At 48.3% G+C, this 16,022-nt stretch overlaps 1 protein-coding gene across 1 annotated transcript in view; it reads right to left on the bottom strand.

The window, feature by feature from the left end:
- The window catches only part of LOC135900944 (serine-rich adhesin for platelets-like), a 213,448-nt gene extending 199,896 nt beyond the window's left edge, over positions 1 to 13,552 (bottom strand). Inside the window, exon 1 of the mRNA XM_065430568.1 lies at positions 11,759 to 13,552. Coding sequence (XP_065286640.1) covers positions 11,759 to 11,886 — 128 coding nt within the window. The 5' untranslated portion in view covers positions 11,887 to 13,552. The remainder of the gene's footprint in view (positions 1 to 11,758) is intronic.
- Between the last annotated feature and the right edge of the window lie 2,470 nt (positions 13,553 to 16,022).

Below are 16,022 nucleotides of genomic sequence, written 5' to 3'. Positions count from 1 at the left end.
TGTTGATATTGAGATAAATAAATCTACCAGAATTGCGGTAATATTATGGAGATTCCACATGACAATGACATTATCAGGCTCAGAGAGAACCATTGTAAACCGTTGTAGACCTATCGCTGTCACGGTTGCTTACCGTAAAACGCCGCAAGAACCAGGAATAAGTCTTCTGAGTGGGGTAAATCACATTGGGAAAATATGTATTTATTTACTTTGTCCGCTACATTCTGCGGACTACTTAGGGTCCAAGCAGGACGCTACAAATCTGTCAACGCATACATACATTATATCAAAAATTTCTAATCAAGAATAAACCAAAATCTACAAATACCACAGTTTCACCGGACAGGCGAAGCGTTGATTGAGATAGCAAATTATTATACAGTTCTACGAAGCAAAGTTAGCCGTTTTATCAGCTTCATAAAGTGCTGTAAACAGTCGCTTTCTAACTAAATCGACAAACACGTCGTGACGCGCGCACAAGCAAGCATGGGCACATCTTACTCGGTGACCGCGGACACTCACTGTCCGAAGGCTGGTGCGATGAAGAGCGGCAACAGCGGCGTACGAATTCTTCGTGCTGCATCGCTTCATTGCTAATGAGGGGCACGAAAACAAAGCGCACACGAAGCCATCAGCTATACCCGGCCAGCTCCTTTAACCCAGCATAGATTGGGGCCAGGATGAGCGCGCGCAGCCGCTACAGCTGGAGTAGAAGAGATGCGCACTAACGTGCCCCCCCTCCCCCCGTGCTTTCCTAGCGCGCCCATGTCACCTGCTCCCCCACTTGCGCTCGAAAAATGACGGACGGCACGCACCCTCCCCGCCTTCCTCCCTTGCGAGCGTGTGAAGACACCCCCGCACCAAGCCACCACACTTCCCAGCTCACCCTCACAAGCTTTCGCTCGTACCTAAGCACAAGGCGTGCGGCCGCGATGTTGTGGAACTTGGACTTTATGCGGAACGTCACGTCGGCGTCGACGTCAGAAATTCGCCAGGAGTATCCCATAATTGCTATCGCCACAATAATGAAAACCGGGATGCAACTTCAGTTCAGTATAATTCACTGAGAAGGCGTAAGAAAATGAGAACTATTTGGTAATGCATTCCACACGGCGAGTGTCTTTGGAAAAAGGGAATATTTGCCGGTGCGTGCGAAAATTTATTTAATATTATGCATATGTTCGTGGCGGGATGCTCTTCTTGAACCTTCGACAAAAGCAACCTCACGTCGAATTCACAGCTAGCCAAAGCAATCGAATCAAGCATTTTTAACCTTTCAACCTTCCTCCTTTCTGACGGTTATTTAAGATGTAGTAGTTCTAGCATTGCCGTTGGAGAGGCATGACGTTTATAGCTATTGCATATGAATCGGACGGACAATATTTTGATGCTGAGTTTTTTTTTGTAGTTCGACGTGTGCGGACCTCACACTGCGTTTGCGTACTCGACAGCCGGTCTAATTGCTTTTTGTAACTTTAGTCGAAGTGAACTATTCATTTCTTCTACTTTATGTTTTAAGAAAACTAACATCACTCGTACCGCACAACATATGTGATCGATGTGCTTCGTCCATTTCAAACCTAAACTTGTGGCGACATCCAACTTCTTGAATTCTACTAGCCTGACGAATTTTTCTAAAATGCTGTGTGGAAAATGTAGCTTGTTTGAATGAAGTGTAGCTATTAGTTACGCTTAGGTTTACGTTTTCGTCAAAGTTTATAGACATGTCCCAATTTTCGCACTATGATGTGGCAATAATTGCAAATTATAGTTAAGCATAACTTGATCAGAGAAACAAGTAACATATTTGTAAATTGCGCAGTCTGCAATCAGTAATCGATACAGCGGGTTGCACTGCTTGCACAACTCGATGATTGCGCCGTGTTGGTTGAAGAAGTCCATGCCAAGAATTACGTCTCGCGAGCACTGCTGGATGAGAACGAACGTTGCAAGGTAGGTCCGGTCATGAACTCTATTTCATGCCGTGCAGAATCCCGTCGGCGTTATGAGGTGTCCTCCAGCTGTCCGAATATGAAGGCCGTGGTGGTGGTGGTAAAACTTTATTTCCCAAAGTAGGTGTCCTGAAGTACACTCGCCTAGGCGCCAGGTGTAGAGGGCACCTCCCACGTCGGCACAGAGAGCCCCAAGCTCTCCGCTGCCGCGCGGGCCTCCTGGACAGCCCCGAAGTTGGTCGTATGGTGAGGCACTTTTTGGCGCTTTGTCCCAATGTTCCTTGTTCTTGGCGTAAGCGTCACTCGATGCACAACCACACAGATTATGGTTCAAGTCTACACGTTCACTGCAATGTTCACGCACATGTTCTCCGTCGTAGTCTAGGTCTATGTGCTTCATGCGCCAGGGGTTGGGGTATGAGTTCGTTTGGAGGAAGCGTAATGCGAGCGACTGGCTGCTCGTTAATTTCTTATTCGGGAAGGGGGGACTCTCGTCTGCCTAGATAAAAGTGCTTAGTGAGCTCGTTGTAAGCGAATTGATTCCTGTACTCGATATGCGGGGTAGCGGGGCTAGCGGGGGTAACCGGAGGGACGCGGTCGATGAGTCCTCACGCCGCCTCGTGTGCGATCTCCTTGAGATTCCGCAGCAACTCCGCAGCAACCTAAGCTGCCCATGTGTGCCGGGAGCCATATGATGGAGTGATCGGTGATGTTACTTTCGCCTACGATTCGTAGTGTCGTCTTGTCTACACCGAGGGCCGTCTCATGCAGTCTTGACTTTCTTCAGCTTGGCGGCGAATAATCCATTGATGACGGAGTAGTAGGTTCCTGAGTCCACTAAGGGGCAACTGCGTGGCCGTCGAGAAGCACGTTGAAGTCGGTTGTCCTTTGTCTTGCGTTGCAGTTAGGTTTTGGCGTCGAATCGGGGCTGCGCCGTCTTGACATGTGGCTGGTACGTCGCGTCGCCAGGTCTTTGGCCGGTGCATTCTTTGCATTCATGCTTCGTCGGGATGGCGGCGTGTCGTTGTTATGACGTCGAGATAGTCTCTTCGGCGTCTTCGTCGTCGCGGAGGATCTTCGTTAGTTCGACAAACACCAACTGCACCTCCATCGGTTGCTGCTTTTAGTTTTCCGGATATGGGCTGACAGACCGGCCCCGGGCCGGGCCAGTGTACGGGTGGCTATGGTGACGGCGAACGGGATGGTCGTCGAGGGCTCCACTGAGTAGCAGCGAGGTAGTCGGTGATATAACGTGGGTGTTCACCTTGCTGCGGGCGCGGAACGTTGACGGCGAACCCTTGTAGTGCCATTTCGCGTCATGAGCATCGGCGGTAGACTCGTCCGGCTTCTCCCAGTGATAGCAGAGCAAGCGGTGATCGGGGGCGCGCCAAATGTCCGTCTTCCTCGGGTGTCTGCGCTGAGCGACGGGCGGGCGAGCTGGCCGCGGCGGTGGACGGCGGAACTGCGTCGTTACAGCGCCCTCGCGCAGGCGCTGAGGGGGAACGTGATGGCGGGCTACGGCGGCGTACGTGATCGCTTCCGGCTGAGGCTCCGGGAATTCAGGTACTCCGAGCGATTGTTGGAGCTCCTCGCGTACGACGTCGGCAATCGAAGCCGCTTGAGGCTGTCTGAAGGGAACAGCTTCTGCAGCTCCTCCCGCACGACCGCTCTGATAGTATCTCGGAGGTCGTCGCGGTGGCTAGTCACTGAACTCTGGCGTAGTTTGTTGAGTTCGTGCGGCGGTTGAATAGCCGGTTCCGGATTTCCAGTGTCTTCTAGATGCTGGTGGCCTCGCGAAGAAACTCGTCGATGGACTTCAGTGGGCTCGGTACCATTCTGGCGAAAACTTAGTCCTTTACACCACGCATGAGTAGGCGGGCTTTCTTGTCCTCGGACATTTACAGGTCGGCGTGGCGGAATAGACGGCTTATCTCCGTGAAGATCGCGATGGTCTCATTAGGCAGCTGCACTCGGGTTTCTAGGAGAGCTTGGGCTCGTTCTCTGCGCACGACGTTTGTGAATGTCTGCAGGAAGGCGCTTCGGAATAGGTCCAACATCGTTAAAGTGGCTTCTCTATTCTCAACCATGTCCTGGCGGCGTCTTACAATGTCGCCGCTTGCCGTCGGAGTCTGAGTTGTTGAAGGTCGCGGTTCGTTCATAGGTCTCCAGTCAGGTTTCTGGGTCCCCAGACGATGATCTATGGAGGGTTAGTGGGTCCCGAGGTTGTTGCAGCAGAGGGGGGGGGGGTCGCTGGGGCAGTCATTGGCGTTGCTGACTTGGGCTTAGTCCCTCTGGTCTTCTCGGGAAGAGGTCCGTATTCCGGTAGCCGTTTTGCTGCTTACGGCTAGCTCACTGGTCCTTGGCGACGTTGGTGTTGTCCTCGGGCTCAGGGCTTGGATCGCGGCATTGCGGGGGCGTTCGGTACACGAACGTACCCAGCACGTCCACCAGATGTCAAGTACTAGTGACGGTAAAGAATGCAGCGAAACTGGGAATGACGAAACTCACATTTTATTGGGCGAACGTGCGCCCACAAAAAGAGGCTACAATTTAAGAGCTGTGACAGTGGCCAACACAGTCTGCGTTCATCGAAAATCTGATCTACCGGTCAAGTCCGTCGGATTTGATACGCTAGCCATCGAACGTTACACAGCAATCGCTGGTGCCCGCGTGGCTTCCAGAAAGTTCTACAACATTCGCGTCGCGCATACATGCAATCAGATTACAGAAGGCTCGGTAACAAACATAACATTCGAGAAACTTCCGATATATGCAGGCGCGTCCCACGCTGAGCGATAACATTTCTAAGATGGTGAAAAGGACTTACCTGAAAAATATAATGAAGTCCACGTGTTTATATGTGTATACATAATATGCAATGCGATGCCGGTACCCTATGCATTGCTTAAGGTAGCCCGGGCTGAGGTCACCTGGTCATTAATCAACTGAGCGAAAGGAAAGTTTTCTCTTTCTCTCTCTCTGTCAAATCCATCAGAGCGAATATGTAACGCTGTTGGTCGTAGTTCATAGAATCAAGACAGGACGATGCAGCTGTGCGAATACTTTCGCGCGACGGTGAATCCAGATCCCAAAATAGACCACCACCCTCTTCCTTCGCCTGAAGGTATTATCGTGGATACAGCAGGGCGAAAATCAGTAAATGTCCTTGACTTGTCGAAATTATATCTTCAGTTACAGTTTGGCGAACACTCCCACAATACTATCTGAATACTAATTTTGAGTTGTTTCGGTCCAGACAACTTCCTTACGGCGTAGAGAGTACGCCTGCGTTTTTTCAGTTCACCATGCATAAGATTGGTTAACGTATTCCGAAAACAACCTGACACTTGGATTAAGTTCTTATCGCAGGACCAACGCGATAGGAATGCGCGCACAACACAGCGTGTGCTCTAGAACGATTGCGGAAGCACGGAATACGCGTTCATTCTGAAAATGCGCTATGTTTCACGGTAGTGTGAAATATCTCGGACGTCAGATCAGCAGCCAGAGACTTCAGCCTGTGAAAGAAAAGATGCAAGCGATTCTAGAAGTGCCAGAAGCACTTAATGAGAATGAGCAGAGCATTTTCGGGGCGTGTTCGTTTTCTTTGCAAAGTTCTAGCCGTGCTTGGCCAGACACTTGAGCTACTGCAAACTTTGCTCCGAATATATGCCGTTTCGGCTTGCTTTCAAGAGCGCAAAGAAAGTTAAGAGTGCTGCAAAAAGGTACTCCTTAGCTACCCCGTACAGTAGGGCACAACGAAACCATTTAAACCTGGCTGGGCAGCGCCACGAACAGGCTCTCGAAAATGGGACTTATTCTAAAGGACTTAATGCCTTGGTCCATCCTGAGCGTGCCACTTCACTGCTCCGCCACTGCACCAGCCCGTAAGCTCTCCTGATATTTCCTTGAGGCGTACCGGTCACAACTACCAGCACTGACGCCAAAAGTAGACGGCAGATACTTCGATCCGCCGAATTGCGCTTGGTCGCACCATTTCGTCTGGCAACGCAGTTCTGCGAGCAGTGTACCTTACTTGGGTGGCCTACGTAGACGGCCGGTTTTGCGGAATCAGATGCGGCTGCGCACTGCCACGCGCAATTTCTAGGAAATGCTGTTGATTATCAGAAAGCATTATGTGCTCCATTACGCGAAAATCCGGCGTTGTCGTAGGCGGCATGACCGAAAGATGATACCAAAAATGGACGACGGCGCGAAGAGTAACAGCCCGCCAAAAAATACTCGGATCGACGTCAAGTTTGTCGGGCATGGTTTTGTAAACAAAGTGAGCTAATGCCTTCGAATAAAAGATCAGGTAAATTTTGGTCCAGGATGGAATCGAGCCAGGGCCTCTGTGGTGCAAGACGATCACGCTTCCCCGACGCCACGGTGGCTCCACAGTTATGATTCGCTGGATTTGTGTCTGGTGCGTGCGTCATTGCACGCGTCACGTCACTGCCTCTGTCGCTGCCTCCCACGCGTCACTGGCACTTCAGATTTCATCTGTGCTGTGTCTACTGCGATGCACTTCGAAGCGTTTGCTTCAGAGGCAGCAGTGAAACGTGGCCGCCCACTGAAGCACTCCTCAGAAGTTGAAGCAATGGAACACAAAAGAAGACGACATAGTCACGACAGACCTACCAATAGGAATAAACTAGAATTCATCGTTCTGCTGCAAAATGGTCCGTATGCTTCCAGCCTATGGCCAACGTATACGCAAACACACATACGCCGATTCAACAGAATGAACTTCATGTCGAAAGCATGAATCTAAAACATTTCACCGAAGCGACTACAATGCTTTCGCATTCCGACACGTAAGCAGTCTGAAGTCTGTCTGCTGAATTTTCCATACAGGTCAGTTACCTGCTGTCGTGTCTAGGGCACGCCGCGACCACGTTGCCGCGACCGAAGAGCGGACAGATACTCCAGTTGACAGAAGCAGGGCTAGGAACCTCCGTGTTTATGCCCGCCTTGCTTGTCTACCGGCAGCTCCTGGTAAGACACGTAAATGTGCTGTGTTACCAAGTTGTTGCGCAGAAGCGCGCGCAGAAGTCACACCTCACATATCTGACGCGTGCTGTATGCGCAGCAATGAATCATTTCTTATGGCGGTGTCATCCCATTTTAACGGTGATATTTACTGCACCTTACGAGATTTAAACATGCGCTTTCCGGCAACTGATTATCAGTTCTGTGGCCATCGCAACTACTGCAGGGCAACTAAGGCAAGGCCACTATTGCAGAGCCTAAGGACAGCGCCCTGACGGCTATAAGGCATCTCATTGTTGTGTCCGTGCTCCCCAGTGTCATGTAGCACTGAACCGTACTGCGCACACAGGATAGCAATGTCTTATGACTGAGGCTTGGTTTGTTTATACGAGCTGCATGCTGTGCACTTGTTCTCGTCTACCGGCGAAATCACCGTCGTTGATTGAACGTAGTAAGTTATGTAGTTCGTCTTGCGCCTGTCGACCACTTCGCTTGGTCTTTTTGTTTTCTTCTTAGCAAAAGGTACTCCGCGTCTCTGAAGAGCCCCTAGACATCCGAGCGCAAGCCGCACAAACGCCGCCAGTGCGACAGCACTGCGGCGGCGCCTTTTGATGGTGCAAAGTGCGCGTGACGCACTTTGCACCGTCATCGGCCGCGCCGCGCGGGCGAATCTAACTTGCGATGACGATGCAAACTGCACCACGAGCACCGCTGTTCGCGCCGACAGCACTTGTGGTTTCGGCGATCTGCGCGACAAGACTAGCCGTAAACTGCAATATACTTGCTCCATTTTTATTTTTTATTTTCTCCCTTTCAAATGTAAGAACCAGAAAAGAAACGAAATGATCTAACTAGAGGGGGATCGCGCAGTGCGGCCGAACCGAATGTGCGCGCCTGTCAATGGTGATGACTGCACGGCGCGCACTATATCTTCACTTGGGCCACGCGCTCCGCTGTTCAAGTTTCATTTGACGCTGATAGTACACTCTAAAAACAGTTGCACCCTTTGGTATGTATATTTGCCACACAACAATAATCATCTGTCTTGCCCGTATTTCCTTTCTTTAAAGCTGCGAGCCCGTTACTTCCAAGTCACGAACGGCTTGCCCGTTATCAGCATGACAGATGATTGTCGACAGGAAAGTAACGAGCGCAGCGTTTTCACGAAAGGAAATGCGGGCAAGACAGCTGACGATTAGTGTTGTGCGGCAAATATACACCCCAAAAGGAGTAACCGTTTTTAGAGTGTGCACTCTTAGAAAAATTTTCACCCTTTGGGGCTTATCTTGCCCCACAACAATAATCGTCATCCGTCTTGCCCGCGTTTCCTTTCCCTAACGCGGCGAGCCCGGTACTTCCCAGTCAGAACGGCATGCGCGTTATCAGTGTGACGCAGCGTTCTCGACAGGAAAGTAGCGAGCGCCGAGTTTTCAGGAAAGGAAACGCAAGCAAGGCAGATGACGATTATTGTTGTGGGACAAATTTACACCCCAAAGGGTGCAACAGTTTTAAGAGTGTAATCATAAAGTGGTTATGGTTAGCAAAACCAGAGCTCCATTTGAAATTTTTGAACAGTTATGCCAAAGCGTATACCTTCGAGGCCAGAAACGATATCTAAATGCGACACAAGTTTTCTCGCAACTCTTCTTGCAATACACTCTTAGGCAAAGTTACGCCGTTTGGTGTGTATATCTGCCACACAGCAATAATCATCTGTCTCGTTTGCGTGTCTTTTCTTCAAAACGCCGCGCCCGCTACTTTCCTGTCGGAAATGCTATGTCATGCTGATAACGCGCATGCCGTTCGTTACTGGAAAGCACCGGGCTCGCCGCGTTAAAGAAAGGAAATACGGACAAGACAGATGACGATTATTGTTGTGTGGCAGAAGGGTGTAATTTTGCTTAAGAGTGTAGTATGAAGATAAACGAGTTACACTTGGAAAGACGTCAAATGGCACGGCAGATTTGCACTGAAAGCGCGTAACCAGCGCACGATACAAAATCGCTACCGAGGTTCATTATTCACAGGCGTGTTTTGTTTTCAATGGGTAAGCATCCTCGGGCTACTTAATTTCCTCGAAAAACAGTCCGTCTGTCTGCAACGCGTGACAAGATGCGCTCTATAGGTCCATAGACGTGGGGTCGTATGGGGTGTACAGGGTGTCCCAACTATCATGCACAAATATTTTAAAATATGCAAGTGCCACGTAGCTGTACAGGACAGATGTAATGTTGGTAGCTGTGGCTTGGAGGTATTCATATTTTTTTCCTAGCGCCTGATTACGTATTTAGCAATATTAATAGACATCACTGCGGCAGTTATGTGTCTATTCGCGGGCTTCTTACACGCTCGGAAAAACACTTTTATGTAGCACGTATTGAGCAACAGAAAGCTGCATCGGAATTTTTATGTTGCTGTGCGATTTTCTAATTGATAGTTTAAATCGAATTAAAAAAGTTGAGAAGTTGGTTAATTCAGACTAATTATGTAATTAGCTGGTTTTCAAGAAACTGAGTATCTCAAAGCGACGGCAAACAACATTACCTTGGTTTGCATATCTTTAAATCTTGGTGAATTATAGTTGAGACACCCTGTATATGAAACTGCCTTATGAATACGTATTACTAGTGAGATTTTTATTATGGCTTTGTATTATGAGTACTGAAGTGGTATTAGGAGTGATTAAGGTAAATAAAGGACAAGGTTAAGGTAACATTAATAAGCGAGCCTCCTTAAGACCAATGAAGAGTAAATTAGCCTAAGGGAGAATACTAATTACTAATCATGGCTAATTGCTAATTGACTGAACGATGTTAATGATTCTTAATTTAGGCTAACGTAGTTCGGCCTAATCGCTAGTAAAGGCTAAGTTAATAATTTTGATTGAAGTGATTAAAGATAACCGAGATTATTAAGGATAAATTAAGCTAACTTAAGCCTAACTATAATTTCGATGCAACTAAGCCAAAAAATTCTTAGAACGATTAGACATTAATTACGATGAAATCCCTTAAGCATGACGATTGAGGATGAATAATAGTAGTCAGGTGAAGATGAATTTTGATTAGTCAGCCTCTTCGAGGTTAACGAGCTTAAATTAATGAAGCCTAATCAATCATTATTGAGAGTACCTGGTATAATTAAGCCTAGTTTAGATCGACCGCCATTAAATTCAATAAGATCAATCGTGATTAATTAAAGGTAGTTAAGATGTCAGGTCTAATTGAGAATAAAAACGATTACATCAGTTAAGTCCAATCGAGATTAATAAATGTAATGAAGCATTGTTCATTTTACGTTACTTACCCTAATTCAGAATAATTAAAATTACCTTAATTCCGCCCAATAATGTTACGTCCGGGTAATTGGGTTCAACAATTAGCTAATTACAACAAATCGTTGCAATACATTGCAGCACATTGCATAATCATCGACACAGCAAGCTGCGGCGTGCGTAGCTCGGGCGCTCAGTCATTCGTTGCATGAGCGCAATGTCGGCGACTGGAAATGCTGTCGCACTGTACGTCAAGTCGCGTTACCAAGTTTCAGCATTAATCTTTTTTTGTGTTCGCGAGCAATCGCTTTCCTAGCGCGAAGCAATGAAAAGGCACAAAAAAAAAACGGAACTGTCGGATATATCGGTGGATGGGCTTATCAGCAAGCTGCGTTCCTCTCGACCACGTGGTTCTTCTCAGATACGTGATGTTGGCGGCGTTCTGCAAAGGCGGTACATGACTAGCGCAAATGCGACGGTGGTTGAATGCGCCTCGCAGAATCGTATAGCTCAGTATGCTTGCACTTGATCTTGCGATCTCGCATATTTCTTCCCTCGCGCACCGTCACACAGTGCCTGGCTGTCGAAGGTCTCGCGATAGATTTAGAAAAAAAAATTACGATAGCGTGCGCGTGTCCCCATTACATGCTTTGTTCCATAGCGCCTCAGAAACGCAGTAGCTTTAGAAGGTGGCGACCTTGCGAGGAGAACATTCCTCCGGAGTGAACAGCAGCGTGCCGTGCGACCTGAACTAACCGATAATTCTGCGCGCAGCTGTCATCAAGCGAAACAAACCTGGTGCCTGTGGACTACGGCACGTTTGCGCAGCCGTCGCGAGAGCCGACTACATACGGTGAGAAGGCGCCTTCGAAGTTTATTATTATTTTTTTATTTATCGTAAACGGTACTGTTGAACGAGGACAGCTTCAGGGTTCGCCCGCAGGCATCTCCTGTCTTACTGCAACACTGGCCCGTTCGGTGGGTGTCTCTACCAGCGGAATATTTCTGTTGCTATATGCACGGCGAAACGCAGAACAGAGCCGGAGAGCGCGCGTCGTAGCGTCCCATGCTTCAATCGATTATTTGTGACCTCATTTCTAATCTTGAACGCAGCTTTTATGTCCATAAGTAAACCATACCCTCTTATATATGCCACCATCAAGTAGAAGATCGTCCAGTTCACAATATGGCAGCAAACATACCTGGTTCCTCGCACGCATGGCCGGCAGGGCGCCTTCTGCTAGCGCACAGACGGTGCTGGCGCCGCTACGAGGAACAAGGCGCTACAAACAAATGTAGGGTGTACTGTATATTACGTACCACTTATGTGCTGATGAAGGTGCGGTAGCTAAGCACCCGTAGCTTTGCCTTCACAGCCACGGACTCTTATCCGCTAGTGTCTCGTGGCGTCCAAGCGCTGGTCGAGCGAAGGGAAGTGTGCTTTCAGTCATGGACCAAGAGCGTGGCGGCTGAAAAGTACTTTCAGGGAACCGAATGCTGTTCGCGAAGCGTCGAAACGCCCCTGCGTGTTCCCACTTACCAATGCTGACGCGACGAGGAGGCCGGAGTTCCAGCGTCCGCATCCTGGCAAGCGGTGTCTTCATCGGACGAACTGCTGCACCGACGCACCGAATCATCACTGTCCGACACCACGAAATTCACAGACATCGCTGGCTTTATGGGAAGCTAGGAAAGTGTCCACAGTTCAGGCAACACAGGAACCTTAGAGCAGCAGACGAAACGGAGGAACGAGAGCATGGAAAAAAGAAAGAAAACGAAAAAAAAACTATTGAAATCGCACACCACGGCGAGTAATACGACCAACCTAAAGCGCGCACTTCGAAAACTGTGTAGGCGGCCGCTGTAGGCGTGGTTGTAGGCGAGATTGCTTATCTCTACGTTTTGGGTCCACAGCTGGAAACTGCAAAGTCACGCTCGCGCAGCTTTCTTTCGCGCCGGCACGATTCATGACTGCGCTGTTAATGATACGAGGGCAGATCTGAGGGAAAGTTGAACGCTGTTGCAATCTGCCGCCGTTCCTTCTCCGCTCGCAGCCACGAGGGAGCATAGCACTAATACGGCTCGCTTCGTTTTTATCAGCAGTGTCGCGTTGGTGCTCCGGTCTTTTATATCCCACAAAGCCGGAGCTCCGATTCAGCGACCGTGTGTACCGCGTTCCTGGGCCGCCGGGTAGCGCACGCCTGGCGTGGTCCTAGTATGCAGCCCAAACGCTGTGAACTCGGGTAATAGAAGAACCCTCGTTTTATGCCCGCGTCGTCTGCTTCCAACCAAACGTTGCGCGTCAACTTTGCGCACAGATGCAAGTTTCGTCGCGGCAGAGCGGCGTACCCACTGGCCCACTGACTGCCAACTGGCCCCTTGTCGGCGGTTGTGAATCGCCGCTTACGTGCGGAATTAGCGACCGCATCACGGACGACAGAACGGTGGCAAACGAAGCTTCATTTTTTTAGCACCGCGCCTGATAATTTCCTTTAGCCTGTGCTGGGTTGGACCAAAAGTATCACCGGATCGACCGCTTGAACCAACTGCGGGACCAGCTAGACGACGCAGCGTGTTCCCACAGTGTTAACAAGTAGCGGTGCGTCAAGAATATTCTCCTGTTCGTGTGAAGTGTGTTTATTACAGTGGAGTTTCGGGGTTGTGTGTGCGGGCGGCTACTTGTAAGGGCCGTGCATGGTTGTCAAAAGAGACGCGCGGCTCGACGCGAAAGCGGCGGCAAAGAGTTGCGGAGGCTGGGCAGTCGCGGTTTACGGGGAGTGGGTAGGTGGGTTGAGTCGCGGCTGCCGCCATTCGGTTCGCCGAAGCAGTGCTGTGGCTTTGAAGTCAACCCATCGCCGCTGAATCGCAACCACGCCTAGACATTCTGCGAACGGACCAGATGCCCCAATGTGCGGGGAAGTGTTTTCTTTTGGGGGGGAAAGTGTTTCTCGAGGTTGTGCGACAAAAGACCTTATTGCACTGCAAAGGATTTATGGTACCGGCCTCAAGACATTGGAACTCCGCATAGTGTCACCCTGGAATTCTGTTATGTGCACACTGCGCCCACAGCAGTGTGAATGGACGAACGATGGGGCGAGGCTGACGTGGCTGCCTTTACAGTACGTGCAAAGCCTACACCGTCGTAGGGCCTTTGGAAGGGAATTCGGTGTAGATTCGGATAAGATGGAAATAAGACCAACATTGTAACATTATTGTAACTCGTAGTCTTTAGATGTTCGTGTTCATTGTTCTGATTTTATCGCTTGCATATTCCATCTTAACAGACAGTTAATCCCTGCAATTAGTTAGTTAGTTAGTTAATTCGGGTTTAATGGCGCAAAGGCGACTAAGGCCATGCTGCGCCAGTCACAGGACAGTATAAGATCAAATGTTAAGGTAGTTATAGCTGTATTGCCTTAAAGTCGATGTAGATAATCGGTTTCACCTAAAAACTGGAACAGGTTAGTGAATGGCACTAGTGGGTCATCGCCCAATATTAAGGCAGGGTGCAGAGGTATATGTAAGTGATACAGATTTTTGAAATGTTTCTGTCTCTGTGTTTCAGTGTGTGGGCATGATATAATGATGTGGGTTACTGTGAGCGTTTCGTGACATTTCTCGCATGTTGGTGGACTTTCGTTTCGAAGTAAAAAGTTGTGTGTTAGATGCGTGTGTCCAATTCGAAGTCGACATAACATTACCTCATAGAACCGTTCTTGGTGTGTGCATGATTTCCACTCGCGAAGCAGGGGTTTAGTTATATGTAACTTGTTATTTACGCATGAGTTCCAGTCTTGCTGCCATTTTGATGCAAGGGCCTTACGAACCGCTCTGATGCTGTCTTTGTATGGAAGTGTTATGTGTGTGATGCTTTTGTGCGCTGCCATGGATGCGCTTCTATCTGCAGCTTCATTCCGTGCTATCCCAACATGGCTTGGGATCCAGCAGAATCGTATGGTTCCTTCGTATTTCTTGTTAAATACTATGTTTAAGATATCGCCAAGCAGACGCGGAGTTTAAGTTAAGGGTTCTTAGGGCACTTAACGAGTCGGTATAAATGATAGCATTCTTCTGCTTGTAGGAAGTAATTTTCTTAACTGCCATCCATATAGCATAAACTTCGGCGGTAAAGACTGAAGAAAAATTATTTATGCGAATGCTATTTTCCCAATTTTTTGTTACGATCCCGACACCTACGTATTCTTGTGTTTTAGAGCCGTCACTGTAAAATTCTGTGTAATTTTTGTATTTTTCTTGGATAGCTCCGAACTCTTGTATTATATGCTCTTGTGGAATGTCTTTTTTCTTTATATGTGTTAACGTCCAGTCACACAGCTGTGTAAAATTGCACCAGGGGGGCAATCTTGCTGGCCTTTCGGCAACCTGCAGGGCTTCGGGAGGAACATCATAGGTCTGACAATATTGTTCGTGTCTTAAGATGAGTGGCCTAATCATGTTTGGTTTATTTGTGTAGTGTATTCGTGATTGGCACTGTGTTACGATGTTGTAGCATATATGTTGTGGTGATGACCGAATTCTTAGTACATAGCAAAGTGTAAGTTGTGCTCTGCGGTGCTGTAATGAAGGCTCATTAGCGTCAACGTATAAACTTTGTACAGGCGATGTCCTGTAGGCACCGCTCGCCAGTCGTAGGCCAAGATTGTGAACCGGATCAAGTCGCTTAATGTAGGACTGCCTAGCTGCTCCATAAACTACACTACCGTAGTCTAGGATGCTACGTACAAGGGACCGGCATATACGTAATAGACATGTTCGGTCAGATCCCCAGTGCTTACGTGATAAGACCTTAAGGATATTTAGCGCTCTATTTGCTTTAATTTTAGTTGCGTTAATGTGGGACAGGAAGTTCAGTTTAGTGTCAAACGTTACGCCTAGAAATTTATAGTGTTCTTTGACGGGCAGCGTTGTACCATGTAAAGTGAGACGTGGAGTGCAGTGTAACCCTCGCTTCTGCGAAAAGAGAACTGTGACAGTTTTGTGTGTTGAGAACCGGAAACCATTTTTATCAGCCCATTGTGTAAGATTATTTATTGTTATTTGTAGTTGTCGTTCGCAGGTGGGTAGGTTTGAGGCGCGGCAAGCTATTTGCAAATCGTCGACATATATTGAGTGCATAACTGATGGTGGGATGACTTTATTTACAGAGTTCATTTTGACTATGAAGAGCGTCGTGCTAAGAATGCAACCTTGAGGAACGCCATTTTCTTGTGTGAATGTGCGCGAGAGTATTGTGCCGAGACGTACTTGAAATGTTCGGTTTGACATGAAATCGCACAGACAACTTAGCATTCTTCCGCGAATTCCCATGTCAGCCAGGTCTCTCAAAATTCCGTGTCGCCATGTGGTATCATATGCCTTTTCAAAATCAAAGAAAACCGCGAGGCAGTATTGCTTGTGAAGAAACGCGTCACGTATTTCATGCTGTAGTCGCACGAGGTGGTCAGTGGTGGAACAGCCCTTTTGGTATCCGCACTGGTGTTTATCTATTAGGTTTCTTGTTTCTAGGATGAATGTTAGTCTTATGTTTATAATGCTCTCATAAGATTTGGCTAGACAACTTGTTAGTGCAATGGGTCAATAGCTGCTAGGGGATGTAGTTGGTTTACCAGGTTTTAGAAAAGGCGCTACTACCGCTTTTTTCCAATCTGTGGGCATTACCCCAGACTCCCATATTTTATTGAAAAATTTAAGAAGTGCCCCTACCGACGCTTGGGATAGGTGTGCCAGCATTGTGTAGTGCACACGGTGAAGACCTGTTGCCGTTTTTTTACCACCAGAGAGAA

Source organism: Dermacentor albipictus, chromosome 2 (assembly GCF_038994185.2).
Source record: "Dermacentor albipictus isolate Rhodes 1998 colony chromosome 2, USDA_Dalb.pri_finalv2, whole genome shotgun sequence".
NCBI classification, from domain to species: Eukaryota; Metazoa; Arthropoda; class Arachnida; order Ixodida; family Ixodidae; genus Dermacentor; species Dermacentor albipictus.
This window is presented reverse-complemented; position numbering and strand designations above follow the sequence as displayed.